At 40.9% G+C, this 17171-nt stretch overlaps 1 protein-coding gene across 12 annotated transcripts in view; it reads left to right on the top strand.

Annotated features, from left to right (window-relative positions):
• Positions 1–17171, top strand: part of LTBP1 (latent transforming growth factor beta binding protein 1) — a 276190-nt gene that overhangs the window by 187095 nt on the left and 71924 nt on the right. For all 12 annotated transcript variants that reach the window (XM_077343424.1, XM_077343401.1, XM_077343391.1 and 9 more), the window contains 3 exons: positions 359–484; positions 2824–2946; positions 12518–12637. In XM_077343424.1, the coding sequence (XP_077199539.1) occupies positions 359–484; positions 2824–2946; positions 12518–12637 (369 nt within the window). The remainder of the gene's footprint in view (positions 1–358; positions 485–2823; positions 2947–12517; positions 12638–17171) is intronic.

Genomic DNA, 17171 nt, shown 5'->3' with positions numbered 1-17171 from the left:
TCTGCTATTCCCTCAGTGATCCCTCCTTCTTCGTCAACCTTTATTGTTTTATGTCTTTTAAAACATGTTTTAATGGTGTGTGCTGTGTGGGTTTTAAATTTTGATTTATGTTTTAATTTGTTAGCCATATGGATGGTCCTTGTGAGGGCAGAAAGGTGTGGTATAAATTGTGTAATTGCTTGCTTCTCGTAAATACAGTTAGTATACTTGTTGAGTCAAAAACTTGTAACACATCATTGTTCATTTCTGAGATAAAAAAATTCTGTTAAGACAGTTTTTTCCTTTTAGTGACTTATATATACTGGATAGAATGAAATAATGATTTTTCAATGTCCATATATTTTTATGTCTTAAACAGATATTGATGAGTGTACTCAAACTCCCCATCTCTGTTCCCTTGGGCGCTGTGAAAACACAGAAGGAAGCTTCCTCTGCATTTGCCAGGCAGGGTTCATGGCCAATGAACAAGGAACAGACTGTATTGGTAACTGCTGTGTTTGATAAAATGAACGCTAGTTAGTTAAGATCCTGAACTGAAATTAATTAGTATAATCTAAAACTACTTCTATTAACATGTTATTATTGCATGCTAAATGCTCAAGTTGTCATATGAGTCATGGAAGTATTTTTTAAAGCTCTCTTTAAAATTATTTGGATGAATGTATGTATATATTAGATTGAGTTGATACAACAGGTTAGTGCTTTCCCCACCCCCTCCTTCCCTGGGTAAGGGTGCTTGAGTGGCAGAGTGGCTCCTCTCACTTAGGTCTGGATACAGGTGAACTAAGGATCAGTTAACACATTACTGTATTCTCATGGCTGCCCCAGGAACTTTGGATCACATATGAACTGAGAGATCTGTGCTTCCTAGGTATGTGTGGGCCTGATTTAGCTTGTTTGATAGCGCAACATACACCATTTTCTCAACCTGAAAGTTCCTCATAGTTATTTTCTGCTTCACTGTAAGATCTATGTAGCCATCATTACATGCAAATTCCACAGTGTGGAGCAAACAGCAATTCCCTGAGGTATTTCAGGTTGAAAAGATAACACAGAAAGAAGGCTGAAACCACCACAGACTGCAGCCCTGATCCAAATCATGGCCACAAAAGCCTGGGAAACACAGAACTCCCAGTTCCCATATGATCCAGAGTCATCATGACAACGACCAAGACATGGTATTTTGTATTGACCCTCATTTTCTGTTCACTTCTGTGTGATGGGAAGACATTTTTAGTTCTCACCTTGCCTCAATGGAGAAAACAGGATGCTTGAGAGCACTGATCTTTTTCTTGGAAAAGCTCCTAGCCTTTCTTGGTCTATTGTTCTGCTGGGATGCCCTGGTTCTTCAAAATTCTGTTAGGCTTGCAACCATGTTTCCTGCTTAAGTTGCTTTTGCTTGAGCTCTGATTTTATACTGGTTGTGTTTGGCATGCCACATGGGTCTACTAGGACTCTCTGGTTTGATGTTAATTCTCTTAGGTTTGCTGGTTCTGTTTGGGAGATTTTTGACCAGTTTTTCTTTGCTCCTGGAGAAAGCATGGAATTTTCTACAGCTTGTTCAGGGGCCCATAGAACTGGACCCCTGGATCCTATCTACTTAAAACTTGTGGTTGCCTTAGTGGACAGGCTAGACTAGGTTCTCTGCAATTTGGTGACTTTTTGAAAAACAGCCACTCCATGCCTCCCTAGGAAATAAGGGGCCCAGATAATTTTGGAATTCTGGAAAAAAAAAACTGAATCCAAATACCAAACAAATGTTGGGCACCCGAATAACCCAGAATGCAAGTATTTGTGCCCTTCCCAAAAAGTGAACCTGAAAAATACCAAACTTTTCCAGCTGTCCTTCTCTAGTAATTTCATTTGAAATATAGTGAAGGAGAGTTTTACAGGTTTCATGGACTGCCAAAAAGACAGGTAAGTTTCTAGATCAAATCAAACTAAACTCTCCCTACAAACTGAAATTACTAAACTGTATTGAATCTGCCGTGAAAACGCTATAGGGCATCATCCCAAGGGTCAGACATGACCCGGTGCTTGCACAGAGGATACCTTTACCTTTTTTACAACATTTAATAAAATTCCATCATTAAAAAATAATTTTGTATAAAGCAAATTTGTAATTGTTCATCAGTAAAAAAAATGTTTTTATGTTTTGTAGGATAATTTTATTGAGAATTTAATTTTAAAATTCTCCTGAGTAGTCTGGCACAATGAGTTATTGTGACAGAAATGCAGAGACTTTGGGGAGATGAATTTGCCAAAATGGCTCTCCAGCTTCATGAACAGTTTAAACTGAAAGCACATGACCAGAAATGCCAATGATGGACCTTGTAGATGATGTAATTACAAATATCAATGAAATCCCAGCTTATATGTTGCATCATTTAACTTAGGTCTGCTCTAACAGCTCAGGTATGTAGAATGAAGCTAGCTAAAATGTCGCATCCAGTAAATAGGTAAAGGTAAAGGTAAAGGTATCCCCTGTGCAAGCACCGAGTCATGTCTGACCCTTGGGGTGACGCCCTCTAGCGTTTTCATGGCAGACTCAATACGGGGTGGTTTGCCAGTGCCTTCCCCAGTCATAACCCCCCAGCAAGCTGGGTACTCATTTTACCGACCTCGGAAGGATGGAAGGCTGAGTCAACCTTGAGCCGGCTGCTGGGATTGAACTCCCAGCCTTATGGGCAAAGCTTTCAGACGGCTGCCTTACCACTCTGCGCCACAAGAGGCTCATAATCCAGTAAATAGCATCCAGCAAATCAAAATATGGGGAACTCCCATATTTCCTGCTTTTAACTTTTTATATTTCTCATATTCTAGATGTTGATGAATGTGCCAGACCGCATACCTGTGGGGAAGGCCTTTGTGTAAATACCATTGGTTCATATAGATGTGAATATTGTGAAAGCGGATTCCGAATGGTCAGGAGAGGACAATGTGAAGGTAGGTTGTCTTTCTGCTATAACAAGAATGCTGAACCATTCATTCTCATAGTCAATATAATTTGAAATCCTCTTTTTAAAAAGCCATCAAAAATTGCCATAGATATCACATTTATTAAATTTAATCACTCTCTGTTAAGAGAAACAGAGTTAGTTCCTCAAAAACACAGATTGGAATTTAGTCATTCCTGCTGGCTGGCATTGTGATCAGGGATACTCTACCAGTGATTCGATGCTGTTGTCAAGTGGTTAAGGGAATGCTGTCTTTTATTTAATCCCACCCTCCAGTCTCATTTGCTTTATTCTTTATTAAGTGTTTCAGTGTGTGACTTGCTGTGATTACATATTACATCATTGTATCCTTGTCCTACCAAAGTCCTGACCTGGATAATCCAGGCAAGTCCAATCCCATCAGATCTAGGAAGCTAAGCAGGGTTGGGGCTGGCTAGCACTTGGAAGAGTAACCTCCAAGGGATACCACAATCTTGATTTAGGGACAGGCAATGGCAAACTACCTATGAATATCTCTTGCCTGGTAGCCTGACAATCTTAGGATCTCCTGGATATATTAGACATATGCCATGCGATCAATAAATAAAATAAATGTCCTACCAAACTCTTCTGATTTTTAACTATCCCCACACATACATACCACTGAAGCTGCTGTGGTTTTGTGGGAAATACAGTTAATTTGGAATTTGTGTATCTGCACATATAAATTAAATGGTAAGAGGGTGCTGGGAGGGGTGGAGGCCTCACCAGCGCTTCCCCCCGCCACCATGAGAATGCCTGCAGAGGCCTACAGAGGCCTGAGAGAGCCTTTTTAGGGCATCAAGAGGAGGTGCAGAGTCCCTGTCAGCGCTTTCCGCTGCCATCCCAAAAACACCCATTTAGGTCAGTGGAGGCTTTGGCAATCCTTTTTGTGGAGGCATGGAGTCCCTGCCAGCACTTCTTCCCCCCGCCCCAAAATGGCCTGCCCTGGGTGGGGGGGGGTACCTAGCGCCTGTTGAATTTTGAGATACAACGGGCTTTTTTGCTAGTCTTTCATAATTTCTGGCTTTCCACAAACTATGCAGAACTGAACCATTCAACTATTTTCTGTGTTGGTAATAGGGTAGCACTGCACAAAATGGTTTTACAAATTTGTTTGGAGAAATGATTAAGGACTGTGTTCTATATTACTGTGTTTAGCTTATTGTTAGTAGAATCCTATTTATGTAATTTCTGTGCAAATTAATATGTCAATACGCTATACTTCAGTTCTTTCAGGTGATCTGGACTTCTAAAATCTTAATGCATTGGTTATCAAATATCCCATTTTTGAGATAGAACCGGCTCACTGTATGAAAGCCGCCTTGAGACCTTGTGAGAAAAACGGACAATAAATAATGTAAATAAATAAATACAAATAAATTTTCTGTTCTTCTAAATAAATAGCTGCAGAGCCAGTTCTTCAGGTTATTTTATGTTGTTAACTGTTTCCTATCAATTCTCATAAACTTTAATGTTAAACATGGACACATTTCATTGCCTTAGGAAGGGGGACCCATTTATTCTAAATGTCTAACATACAGCAGTGTAGATGTGCTAAAGAGGTACTGCAATCTTCCTGAATTTTGCCCAAGTCAGATAGCAAACCATGATGGTACAGACTCAAGAAGGGTTTCTGTTGAAACCAATGGGAAATAATAATGAAAAAGAATCCTAAAAATAAAACAAAAATATTGAAAAAAATAATAACAAAATCATATAATACAACCCAATAACGAAACTGTCCCTTTAAGAATTAGAATCATAGAACCATAGAGTTGGAAGGGGCCATACAGGCCATCTAGTCCAACCCCCTGCTCAACGCAGGATCAGCCCAAAGCATCCTAAAGCATCCAAGAAAAGTGTGTATCCAACCTTTGCTTGAAGACTGCCAGTGAGGGGGAGCTCACCACCTCCTTAGGCAGCCTATTCCACTGCTCAACTGCTCTGACTGTGAAAAAAGTTTTCCGGATATCTAGCCTATATCGTTGTACTTAATAATAAAATGGATGAAAGAAATAAAGCAAACTTCTATATATAAGTCTAGTTGCAACATGAATTGTGAAGTTACTTTACATAGTGAAGTTCATCGCTTTACTTGTTATGATTATGTAATACCAGGAGTTACAATGGAATCCATTTGTGGTTTGGAATATAAAGTTGGCATAGAACTGCAGATTCGTAGAACAAAATGTCCAAGCACGTCTGACCTACAAAGCATGTAAAGTTGGGTTTTGGCAGATTTTCCCCGCTGATTTAAAAAAAGAAAACCAACATTAATTTAATCATAAATTAAAATAATATTCAGTTATTTCATTTAGAGTATAGAATCAGTGTAGCTCTATTACTTTCATATCTATGAACTTTCAATACCTTTTGCTGGACTGTGGTTTTTACTAGTGCGTTCCAGAATATCTATCTGTCCACTGCAGACTAAAACGGTCTTTGTAGTTAAAGGCAGCTTTAAATATAGATTTCAAAGGTTAGTGCAAATAGTATTGTGAATGTGAAAACTAGGCAAAATTATAACTGAGTCACTATTAATCATTGACTCATACCATCAGATATACTGTGAAAATCAAGAGTGTTGAAATGTTACTTAGAAAAACAAAGTAAAATTTGGACACATATAACATTAAATTTGTAATATTTACACATACATGCATTTATGTTACATTAGATTTGTGACATGTACAAAGTAGCCTGTCCTAGAAATTTTGAATTCTTCATCATAACTTTCACCAAAATAGCTTACACTGTTCTGTTATCCTCCACTTTATCTTCACAACAACCTTGTTTGGTAGGTCAAGCTGAGAGTATGTTCATCTTCCACCTTCTTATGCAGCCCCATATAGGGACTGTGCAGGCTGGCCGTGTACATTTTATTTCTAGCTCCAAAGCTCAGCTGGTGCAGGATTCTGCCCAATGCATCACATACTATGAAAGCAGACACTGCCATCTTGGAGTTCCATTTTTACTGCTGTGAGGATAGGAAGCATTCTAGCAGTGCTCCATTGGTATTTGTTGTTTGGTGAAGATTAGTTGCATGTTCACCTTCAGAGAGTAACTTTTCAGAGAGTTACCCATAAAACTGGGTTTCACTGATCATTGTGCTTGTGATCCCTCATTATGGTGTCCAAGGCACTGTTCAAAAATATTAGAAACATGAAACTTAAATGATGCTCAATGATGAACATGAGTTTAGGAGAAGTCCATAAGGTTGGCACTTGTCTAGTTTGCCAGCGCTTTACTCTGAAGGCTCGACTAGATAGAGCCTCAAGACTTGCCATACTGTGGGGAAAGGCTTTGTCTTCCTCAGTTCCATGCAAAATGATTCTGAGTTTAGGATCAACCATTTTGGGTCCAGTGCCCCCCCCCCCCCAGCTTCAACTGCTAAACCACATTCAGTGTCCCTATCAGTCTGTTCAGTTCCAGCAGGTCCAACTGTCAAGGCAACTCTGCCTCCTTCAAAGAGTCATGCTTCAGTCATGCTATAGATAGAATCATGTTCATCCTCTCTGGGACCATTAGCTAAGGTCCAATCTCATTCAGACATCCTGCAAAAAAGTCAAAGCACTAGGAAAAGGCAGAGGCAGCACCTAAGTCAGAATTTGCCTTCCAGTCCAAAGTACAAGGAGAAGACAGAGGCAGCAAGTAGGTTCAGAGCCTGACCAAGAGGTTAGTCTGGTCTCTCCTTGTACCCTGTCACCTTACCTAGTCTCCATTGCCAGTTAATTCTCGGTCACACATGATGATCAGCCTAGTATACCTATGGGACAACTGCTGCCATTGGAATCAAGACTTCTTTCGTCATGACAACCAGTGGGCTCACCTCAGCACTCCTACTCAATATGCTATCCCATTTGAATAGATGGGCATAACATCATCCTCAGATATTATACAGCTGAGGGCCCTGACAGACCTATCAAAAATTCACAGGGCCTGCAAAGCGGAGCTCTTCCATCAGGTCTTTGGTTGAGGCCAGGACCAAGATCAACAGCGTCCCTCCTCAGGCTACATGGTAACATCTAGTGAACACCCACATACACCAAGGTGGATGGCTGTTGAAGGGGGGGGGGGAGAGGTTTTATGCCACCAATCTTAGCTTATATTTACATTTGGTCTTAGGGAGCTTTTAATGGGTTTTTATATGTATTGTAACCTACTTCAATGGCAGGCTAAAAATTCAGCAAAAGAAAGAAAGAGATACATGGATGTCCATTCCTCAATGGTTCCATTCCAACCAATTTACCACAAAGCAGAAGAGATGTCTACAACTTCTTGCTGTAGTTCTGAAAATGCCTTGGACTCATCACCTGACAATAGGCAATCTGATTCCAATATCTCCCAGCGAACTCCGTCTCTATAGAGCAGGGGTTGTCAACCCCCGGTCTGCAGCCCAGTACCAGGCTGCAAAGGCCTCAGTACCGGGCCACAAAGGCCGCACCTACCTCTCCCCCCACCGCAGCAAGAAGCTCGCCAGGCCACAAGCGAAGCAGGCACCAAAGCAGCTGCTTCGCTCGCAACCCGGCTAGCTTCTTGCTGCAAGAGGAGGGGAAGAGGCAGGCACAGCTGCCAGCACGCCAGCAGATGCAAACACACATGCGTGGAGCTGCCGTGCATGCGCATTTGCGCCCCCTGCTGATGCAAATGCACATGCGTGACAACTCTGCACATGCACATTTGCACGCAGCTGCTGCGTGTAAGTGGCACCCGGGCTGCCGGCTCTCCCCCACCCCCGGAGGCAGTCCTCAACCACAAAAGATGGTCCTCCATATTCAGAATCAAAGACTAAATTCATAACTAGATTTCTATTGGAACAAAATATTTATACTGACACTGATAAATTGGTCTCTATTGTTGTTGTTGTTATGTGCGAAGTCGTGTCCGACCCATCGCGACCCCATGGACAATGATCCTCCAAGCCTTCCTGTCCTCTACCATTCCCCGGAGTCCATTTAAGTTTGCACCTACTGCTTCAGTGACTCCATCCAGCCACCTCATTCTCTGTCGTCCCCTTCTTCTTTTGCCCTCGATCGCTCCCAGCATTAGGCTCTTCTCCAGGGAGTCCTTCCTTCTCATGAGGTGGCCAAAATATTTGAGTTTCATCTTCAGGATCTGGCCTTCTAAAGAGCAGTCAGGGCTGATCTCCTCTAGGACTGACCGGTTTGTTCGCCTTGCAGTCCAAGGGACTCGCAAGAGTCTTCTCCAGCACCAGAGTTCAAAAGCCTCAATTCTTTGACGCTCGGCCTTCCTTATGGTCCAACTTTCGCAGCCATACATTGCAACTGGGAAGACCATAGCCTTGACTAAACGCACTTTTGTTGGCAGGGTGATGTCTCTGCTTTTTAGGATGCTGTCTAGATTTGCCATAGCTTTCCTCCCCAGGAGCAAGCGTCTTTTAATTTCTTTGCTGCAGTCCCCATCTGCAGTGATCTTGGAGCCCAGGAAAATAAAATCTGTCACTATCTCCATTTCTTCCCCTTCTATTTGCCAGGAATTGAGAGGGCCGGATGCCATGATCTTTGTTTTCTTGATGTTGAGTTTCAAGCCAACTTTTGCACTCTCCTCCTTCACCCGCATCAACAGGCTCTTTAGTTCCTCTTCACTTTCTGCCATTAGAGTGGTATCATCTGCATATCTGAGGTTGTTGATATTTCTCCCTGCAATCTTGATCCCAATTTGTGACTCCTCTAATCCCGCATTTCTCATGATGTGCTCTGCATACAAGTTAAATAGGCAAGGCGACAGTATACAGCCTTGCCGAACTCCTTTCTCAATTTTGAACCAGTCAGTGATTCCATGTTCAGTTCTCACTGTTGCTTCTTGACCTGCATATAAATTTCTCAAGAGACAAATAAGATGCTCTGGTATTCCCATCTCTTTAAGAACTTGCCACAATTTGTTGTGCTCCACACAATCAAAGGCTTTAGCATAGTCAATGAAGCAGAAGTAGACGTTCTTCTGGTACTCCCTAGCTTTCTCCATGATCCAGCGTATGTTGGCAATTTGATCTCTAGTTCCTCTGCCTCTTCGAAATCCTGCCTGTACTTCTGGAAGTTCTCGGTCCACATATTGCTGGAGCCTAGCTTGTAGGATTTTGAGCATAACTTTGCTAGCATGAGAAATTAGTGCAATGGTGCGGTAGTTTGAACATTCTTTGGCATTGCCCTTCTTTGGGATTGGAATGTAAACTGACCTTTTCCAATCCTGTGGCCATTGTTGAGTTTTCCAAATTTGCTGGCATATTGAGTGTAGCACTTTTACTGCATCATCCTTTAAGATTTTGAATAGTTCAACTGGAATGCTGTCACTACCACTAGCTTTATTGTTGCTCAGACTTCCTAAGGCCCATTTGACTTCACATTCCAGGATGTCTGGCTCCAGGTCAGTAACTACCCCATTGTGGTCATCAGGGATGTTAAGCTCGCTCTTGTATAGTTCTTCTGTATAATTTTGCCACCTTTGTTTAATCTCTTCTGCTTCTGTGAGGTCCCTACCATTTTGGTCCCTTATCATACCCATCTTTGCATGAAACGTTCTCTTCATATCTCCAATTTTCTTGAAAAGATCTCTGGTCCTCCCGATTCTATTGTTTTCTTCTATTTGTTTGCACTGTTCATTTAAGAAGGCATTCTTATCTCTTCTAGCTTTTCTCTGGAATTCTGCATTCAATTGGGTGTATCTTTCTCTTTCTCCCTTGCCTTTCACTTCCCTTCTCTCCTTAGCTATTTGTAAAGCTTCCTCAGACAGCCATTTTGATTTCTTGCATTTCTTTTTCTTTGGGATGGTTTTAGTTGCTACCTCTTGTACAATGTTGCGAACCTCCGTCCATAGTTCTTCAGGCACTCTGTCTATCAGATCTAATTCCTTAAATCTATTTGTCACCTCCACTGTGTATTCGTCGGGGATATGATCTAGTTCATACCTGAGTGGCCTAGTGCTTTTCCCTACTTTCTTCAATTTAAGCCTAAATTTTGCAACAAGAAGCTCATGATCTGAACCACAATCAGCTCCTGGTCTTGTTTTTATTGACTGGATAGAACTTTTCCATCTTTGGCTGCAGAGCACATAGTCAATCTGATTTCTGTGTTGACCGTCTGGTGATGTCCATGTGTAGAGTCGTCTCTTGGGTTGCTGGAAAAGAGTGTTTGCTATGACCATTGTATTCTCTTGACAAAATTCTACCAGCCTGTGTCCTGCTTCATTCTGTACTCCAAGGCCAAACTTGCCTGTTATCCCGGTTATCTTTTGGCTTCCTACTTTAGCATTCCAATCCCCCATGATGATAAGCACATCATTTTTGGGCGTTGCTTCTAGAAGGTGTTGTAGGGCTTCATAGAACTGATCAACTTCATCCTCTTCAGCAGCAGTGGTTGGGGCGTAGACCTGGATCACTGTGATGTTGAATGGTTTGCCTTGGATTCGAACTGAGATCATTCTGTCATTTTGGGGATTGTATCCCAAGACTGCTTTTCCTACTCTCTTATTGATTATGAAGGCTACTCCATTTCTTCTGCGAGATTCTTGTCCACAGTAGAATACCTGATGGTCATCTGAATTAAATTCACCCATTCCTGTCCATTTTAGTTCACTGATTCCTAAAATGTCGATGTTCAGTCTTCTCATTTCTTGTTTAACCACATCCAGCTTGCCTTGATTCATGGATCTGACGTTCCAGGTTCCTATGGAATAAAAATCTTTACAGCATCGGACTGTCTTTTCGCCACCAGTTACTTCCACAACTGAGCATCCTTTCGGCTTTGGCCCAGCCGCTTCATTCATTCTGGCGCTACTCGTACTAGCCGTCTGCTCATCCCCAGTAGCATATTGGACACCTTCCGACCTGAGGGGCTCATCTTCCAGCGTCATATCGTTATGCCTATTGGAACTGTCCATAGAGTTTTCATGGCAAAGATACTGGAGTGGTTTGCCATTTCCTTCTCCAGTGGATCACCTTTTGTCAGAGCTCTCAGCTATGACCTGTCCGTCTTGGGTGGCCCTGCACGGTATAGCTCATAGCTTCACTGAACTACGCAAGCCCCCTTGCCACAACAAGGCAGCGATCCTTGAAGGGGGTGGTCTCTATTATCAGATACTAATCTTTTGATTAGTTATAATGTGTCATTGTTTGCACTGGCTCCAAGGAAAATTTGAGCCAAACTTATCCCAACAGAGAGTTAATATTTTAACCTTTTAGTGCTTGGTATTTACTGGGATCTGATTTATTTCCATACTTTTGTTTATGCTGCTTTATTGTCTTATCAGATATTGATTTTGACTGTACATATTTTATATATATTGTAATGGCTTTTGTCTATAAACAATAACATCCATATGACATTATAAGAGGCTCCCAACTTTTCCTATGGTAAAGTCTTTCCCAGTGTTTAGACAGGCTACCTGAGGAATTCAATTCCCTGGCAAAACTTGTTCAATTCAAGGCGATTAAGCTTTCAAAACATGAAATTGATGTAGGCAGGCAGTGTAGATGTATTAGTGAGCTCTATTACATCTGTTGTAGTTCTTTGGAGATGTTCATGGCTGCACTCTCCCATGGCTGTACTCTCCTACTAGAGACCTGCAGTAAAATTGAGGATTTCCCCATTGAGGAGTCTACACATAATCCATTCATGATTTCCTTGCTGCCATGAAAAAGAACTGGCAGATAGCCAGTTCACTGAACAGCTCTGACTCACAAGCAGTATTTTGCTCAGAAGCAGCATGGTTTTGCTATCCCCTTCTATCTGGGTCAGAAACAGCACCACCAGCCATCATTCATGTATCCTGTCACCCCCTTCTTGTCACCCCCTTTCCCCCCTTGATCTGGCACACTTATTAATGCATACCCCCTGTCCATCTCCTGATCAAGATCACAGGTAAAATGATAGCAGATGATATAGTGTTAGCTCCTTTCTGGCCCTGCCAGATCTGGATCTCTGACCTGCTATGCTTAGCAAACAGGGACTACATCCCATTTTTACCCCATCTCATATCTGCTGATGCACAGCCCACTTCTGCACCATGGTGTAGTAAGGCTGCAATCAGAGAGCGTTAGGGCAGTGGTTGAGAGTAGAGGAGTAAACTACCCCCCCCACACCGGGCCTCAGGAAAATTGTCAAGTGTTGAGTGGTCCCCAGTGATAAAAAGGTTGGGGACCACTGCTCTAACCATCTTGCTATACTGGGATCTATGCCTATACCACAAAATAATATGTAAAATTAAATATGATGTTCATATTCTTTAGTTGAAATAAATCTTCTTATTGGCATTACATTTTAGTCCTGCCGGTACTTTCAAGGAGTTCAGGGTAACTCAGTAACTCTCAAGAACATTTATACTTCATGACGGAGTGGGGTCTTAATCTTGCATTGCCCAGCATTCTAGCTGCTATGTGATATAATTCAGTGGATCTTTGCTGTCTACATTACTGAAGATTCTGTTCCAGAGTATTAAATAATCCTTATATAACATAACATAATTATATTAACATGAATTTACTCTTTATAATTATTAAAATTTGCTTTGATTTAATTTTAAAGATATCGACGAATGTTCAGTTCCACATACTTGTCCAGATGCACAGTGCATTAATACTCCTGGTTCTTACCAATGTGCCCCTTGCAGAGATGGGTTCAGAGGCTGGAATGGAAAGTGTCATGGTAAGTATTTCATATAATCCCACTTTTGTTACATTTGTGTTTTCTTTGAAGCTATGAGTGGAGGGTACTCAAGAGTTGATTGGAAATGTTTATATAATAGATTTCTCATTTGTAACTAATGTAACTTAAGGAGTGAATACTTCCAGATGCTTACTTGTCTCCCTCAAAGCTGCCAAACTATAATGAAAGCAAAATATAAATCTAAGAGTCCCAAAGGAGCAAGAGAGAGGGAAAGACAGAGTGCACAGTCCATTGCTTTAGTAAGAAATAGTCTGCTACTTTACTGGTAACACAGCATTCACTCAACAAAGGCTGCTGAACAATGCCCTAAACTGAAGAAAGCTGGATGATCCACCCACTAAGTTATGTCACTGTGAAGGGGTAATGATCATCAGAGGAAATAAATTTAAAAGCTGTAATCAGCCACATATTGTCCACCAGTGCATGGTCCAGGGAAATTCTCCCACCCCCTTCCAGATTTGTGTACCTATTCCCATACAGAGAAAGGACCTGAATAACCAGAGGTTATCATAGTGAAACTGTGGGATCTGAAGAGATACAAAGCTCTTGATAAATAAAAGCATTGTAAAAAGGTCAAAAATGAATTTGCAAATACTTTAAAGTGATTACAAAAGCATCATGCTGAACCTTGAGCAAGGTCATTTCCTTCTTTTCTAGTAGTTTCATAATATTTCATTAAAACTCATTTGAGGCTTGATTTTATAACCTGGATTTTTCACACTTATTTACCTTGTTGATTTTTCTCATTTATTCAGAATTTTCCATTTCGTAAAGACAATGGGTCATTAATTTTGATGATGACAGGGAATATCATGCTTTCTCTATTAAAATACATAGGATACTCATTCCGTTCTTTCATGAGAGCTCTTGCTTGTCACTTCAGGAGAGTGGGCAGCTTCTAGTGTATCTTTTTTTGTATGCTATAGTGACCCCCATGAAAATGACTGAGAAGTTTTGTACATGTAAAAGTAAGATAATATTGTATGGAAAAGTAAGATAATATTGTATGAAGTTTTCAGATCTCTAGAGGCATTTTAGAGTAATTGATTATACTTCAATTGTGATTAAATTGGGATTCTTAATTGAAGGACAGCATTGTCACAGTAGATATCTATTTTACAAACTTCGTAGTGGAGAAGGAGCCACAGGATTGCAGGTTTCAGAAATAACCACATATATAACCAATAACTTGCAGGCCTGGCCTCACTGGGATTATAAAATAAACTAGGGGCAAAGCCCATTGTATTTTAAAATACAATGGCCACTAGCATAGGCAAGGGGGCTCACAGGGCTCCTCTCGGGGGCCCCTGCCACAGCATCCCCACCTGGCCCCCTGATTTTGGGGCCTCTGCGCAGCGACAGGAGCAGGCCTGGTGCGTCGGTGACGTGCTGGGCCTGCTCTTTGTGGCGCGGCAAAGCCTTTCAGCCCCCCTCCCCCTTGGGCGCAGTGTAGCCAGAAGAGCAGGCCTGCCGCGTGTCTGACGTGGCAGGCCTGCTCTTCTGGCCACATCGAAGGCTTCCCGCCACCCCCCTCCCCACCCAAGGTTCCAGGCTTGCTGCCGGGAAAGGAGCAGGGCTGCCGCATCTTCGACACGGCAGCCCTGCTCCTTTACCGGTGGCGAAGCCTCTTCCCCAAGCCCACTCACCATGTAGACCAGGACAGGCCAAGCTTCGTGTCTCCCAATTGGCCCCTCCGGGTTTTTATTACAGACTTGCCCCGCCCCTTTCTCCTCCCATCTAGCCCTTAGTCTTTTATTTTTACTTCTCCACAGGAGCAGTTTAAAGATGTAGAATGTAATTCCCTCTTGTAGGAAGGCAACACACGAAAGCCATGTGTTCTGTTCTGTACCTCATATTACCTTTCTGGTTTTGTATATTTCACTTCGGGTTTTGTATTGCTCCAGCCTAGACTTGTATACAATATACATCAGAATAAAAGAATCATCATGTATTTTGAAAGCTTGTGGTCCTGCCATTTTAATCTGCCCACATTACACAATATAGATTATTAACAAAATGAACTTTTTGCTCTTATAAGGTCACAAAAAATGCCCTGTTTGCTTTCATGTCTTGTCTTGTGCCTTATTTTTTATAAATGTTTATATTATTGAGTAGTGTATTTCTGAAGTTAACTTTGCAAAAAGTTAAAAGAAATTATATTTTCCTGTGTTGTCTGGAATTCTTGTGCAAGGCTTTTAGGTGTCTAGGCTAGGATTTTTTTTTGTCATTGCTTACATTGGCTCAGGGTCTTGGCATCATACTCTATGCTGTCTGCTTTCAGTGTTCAAAGCAAAGGGGATATTTAAAAATGACAGACAGAGCTGATATACTTGTCTTGATACAGGCAGCTGTTGTGTTAGTGCTGGTTGACAAATCCTGAGCGGCTTACTCACTCTTTCCTATGATTTGAAGCAGACAAACTTCCATTATCTGTCTGTCTACCCACCTATCTGCATATTTTCCTCCTATCCAGGACCTTTCATTTTTATTCCTACGAGAACAGTGGAAACAGAAATGCATAGCAGACATTATATAATAAAAGCTCTGAAATTGAATTTTCAAAAAATGGAAAATTCTTCTCCCTAATCACTAGTCTTGTTTGGGCTGGACTGTACATTGTCCTTTGCAAAGGTTACTTGAAATGGGATCTATATGGTGCCTTCACTACACCAGTTTCATAAAAGAAAGTACTGCTGTCCATGTGGAACCTTTCCCACCTGCTCAAATTACTCCTGATTTTCAAACATTGGAATCTGTTTGGGCAGCGTTCTTCCACATGTTCCTGTATACCTTTACAATTGTGGAATAACTTTATTTGCTTCCATATACGGTTTACATATTGAGGTTTTCAAGAGAGTGTGCTGTCCTCATTGATGTCATTTTTGGTGGCATCACAGTACCACTCTTTTGTTTTAAAAGTGACCTAAAATATCAATATAATGCTGTAATTATAGTTTAAGCTGAGTCTCTGAAGTCCCAACTTCCATTTTTTGGAATAAAAAGTCTATTTACTCACAGAGATGAGCCTTTTTTCCTTATATCTTTACAAGGAAAAGAGATACTTACTTTACAAAAAAATGAAAGTTGAGAATTCAGAGTTATATTGATATTTTAGGGCCTTTAAAAAGCAAATGAAATCACTTTATGGGATGGGAAAGGGTTTAACAATGACAAGGGTCCAATAATTGAAAAGTGGGCTGGAGGTAGGTGGCAGTGGCTGGGACAAAGAAAATCCGTATAAATTTCATTCAGTAGGAGAAAGCCAAGTCAAAAAGCCAGGAAAAAACCTGGAAAATAAACCCAAAAAATAAATGAAACTTAAAGGGAAAAAAATTGCAGAAAACAAGAGTATAAACTAAAGTAGTATGGGACCAAAACTGATTGGAGAGGGGAACATGTGGAAAATCCCTGGTTCTTGTCAGTATGACAAGCTAAAGAAGAGACATCACATATCACTGTAGACCACCCTTTCTCTGCTTCTTTTACCATTGAGAAACCCATGAAACATTCTGCAGTTTTCAAGAAACCCCAGAAGTCGTACAGTAGTGCAGAATATGGTTGGGAAGCATAGCTGTACATGCCCACCCAGGGCCCCTCCCCTTCCCATTATACTATATATAAATATATTACAATGCAAAAACAGAATGAGAACAAATTTTGAATATAAATGTTTAAGGAAGTTAAATTTGAGCAGAAGCATTTTTATTTTGATTATGACATATATAATAGATTTTCCTTTGTACTTTGATATATTAAAAGTTATAGTGAGTATGAAGAAATGGCAAAATATGTAATATTGAATATGTAGTTGATGAAACTAAAAATCTAATAAGTTACAAAATTTGAAATGTTTAATATAAAAGTACCCCAATAGTGATCTTGTGGAGATATATTTTCTATTTTATTTTATACATTTTGTAATACAGAATTATCCTATATATATATATGTATATAATTATATATACTGTGTAATATATAATTATATTAGAAGAAGAAGAAGAAGAAGAAGAAGAAGAAGAAGAAGAAGAAGAAGAAGAAGAAGAAGAGTTGGTTCTTATATGCCGCTTTTCCCTACCCGAAGGAGGCTCAAAGCGGCTTACAGTCGCCTTCCCTTCCTCTCCCCACAACAGACACCCTGTTGGGTGGGTGAGGCTGAGAGAGCGCTGATATCACTGCTCAGTCAGAACAGTTTTATCAGTGCCGTGGCGAGCCCAAGGTCACCCAGCTGGTTGCATGTGGGGGAGTGCAGAATCGAACCTGGCATGCCAGATTAGAAGTCCGCACTCCTAACCACTACACCAAACTGTCTCTCTTTTACATACCATAATCCCTCCTTTCCTTTTCTTATCTTTTCCATACTATTACTTTGCTTTCATATATAAACCACTGTTATGAATTGGTGTTTCCAGTATGACGATTTCAAACAGACTATTATTTTCATTAGTATTTTGTGGGAATCTTCACCAGTCATTTTCTTTGTTGGTGACTAAGGAAGAACAGGGAACCTTTGAAA

Source organism: Paroedura picta, chromosome 1 (genome assembly GCF_049243985.1).
Source record: "Paroedura picta isolate Pp20150507F chromosome 1, Ppicta_v3.0, whole genome shotgun sequence".
NCBI classification, from domain to species: domain Eukaryota; kingdom Metazoa; phylum Chordata; class Lepidosauria; order Squamata; family Gekkonidae; genus Paroedura; species Paroedura picta.
Note: the sequence above shows the minus strand (reverse complement) of the source record. Positions and strands in the feature narration are given on the sequence as shown.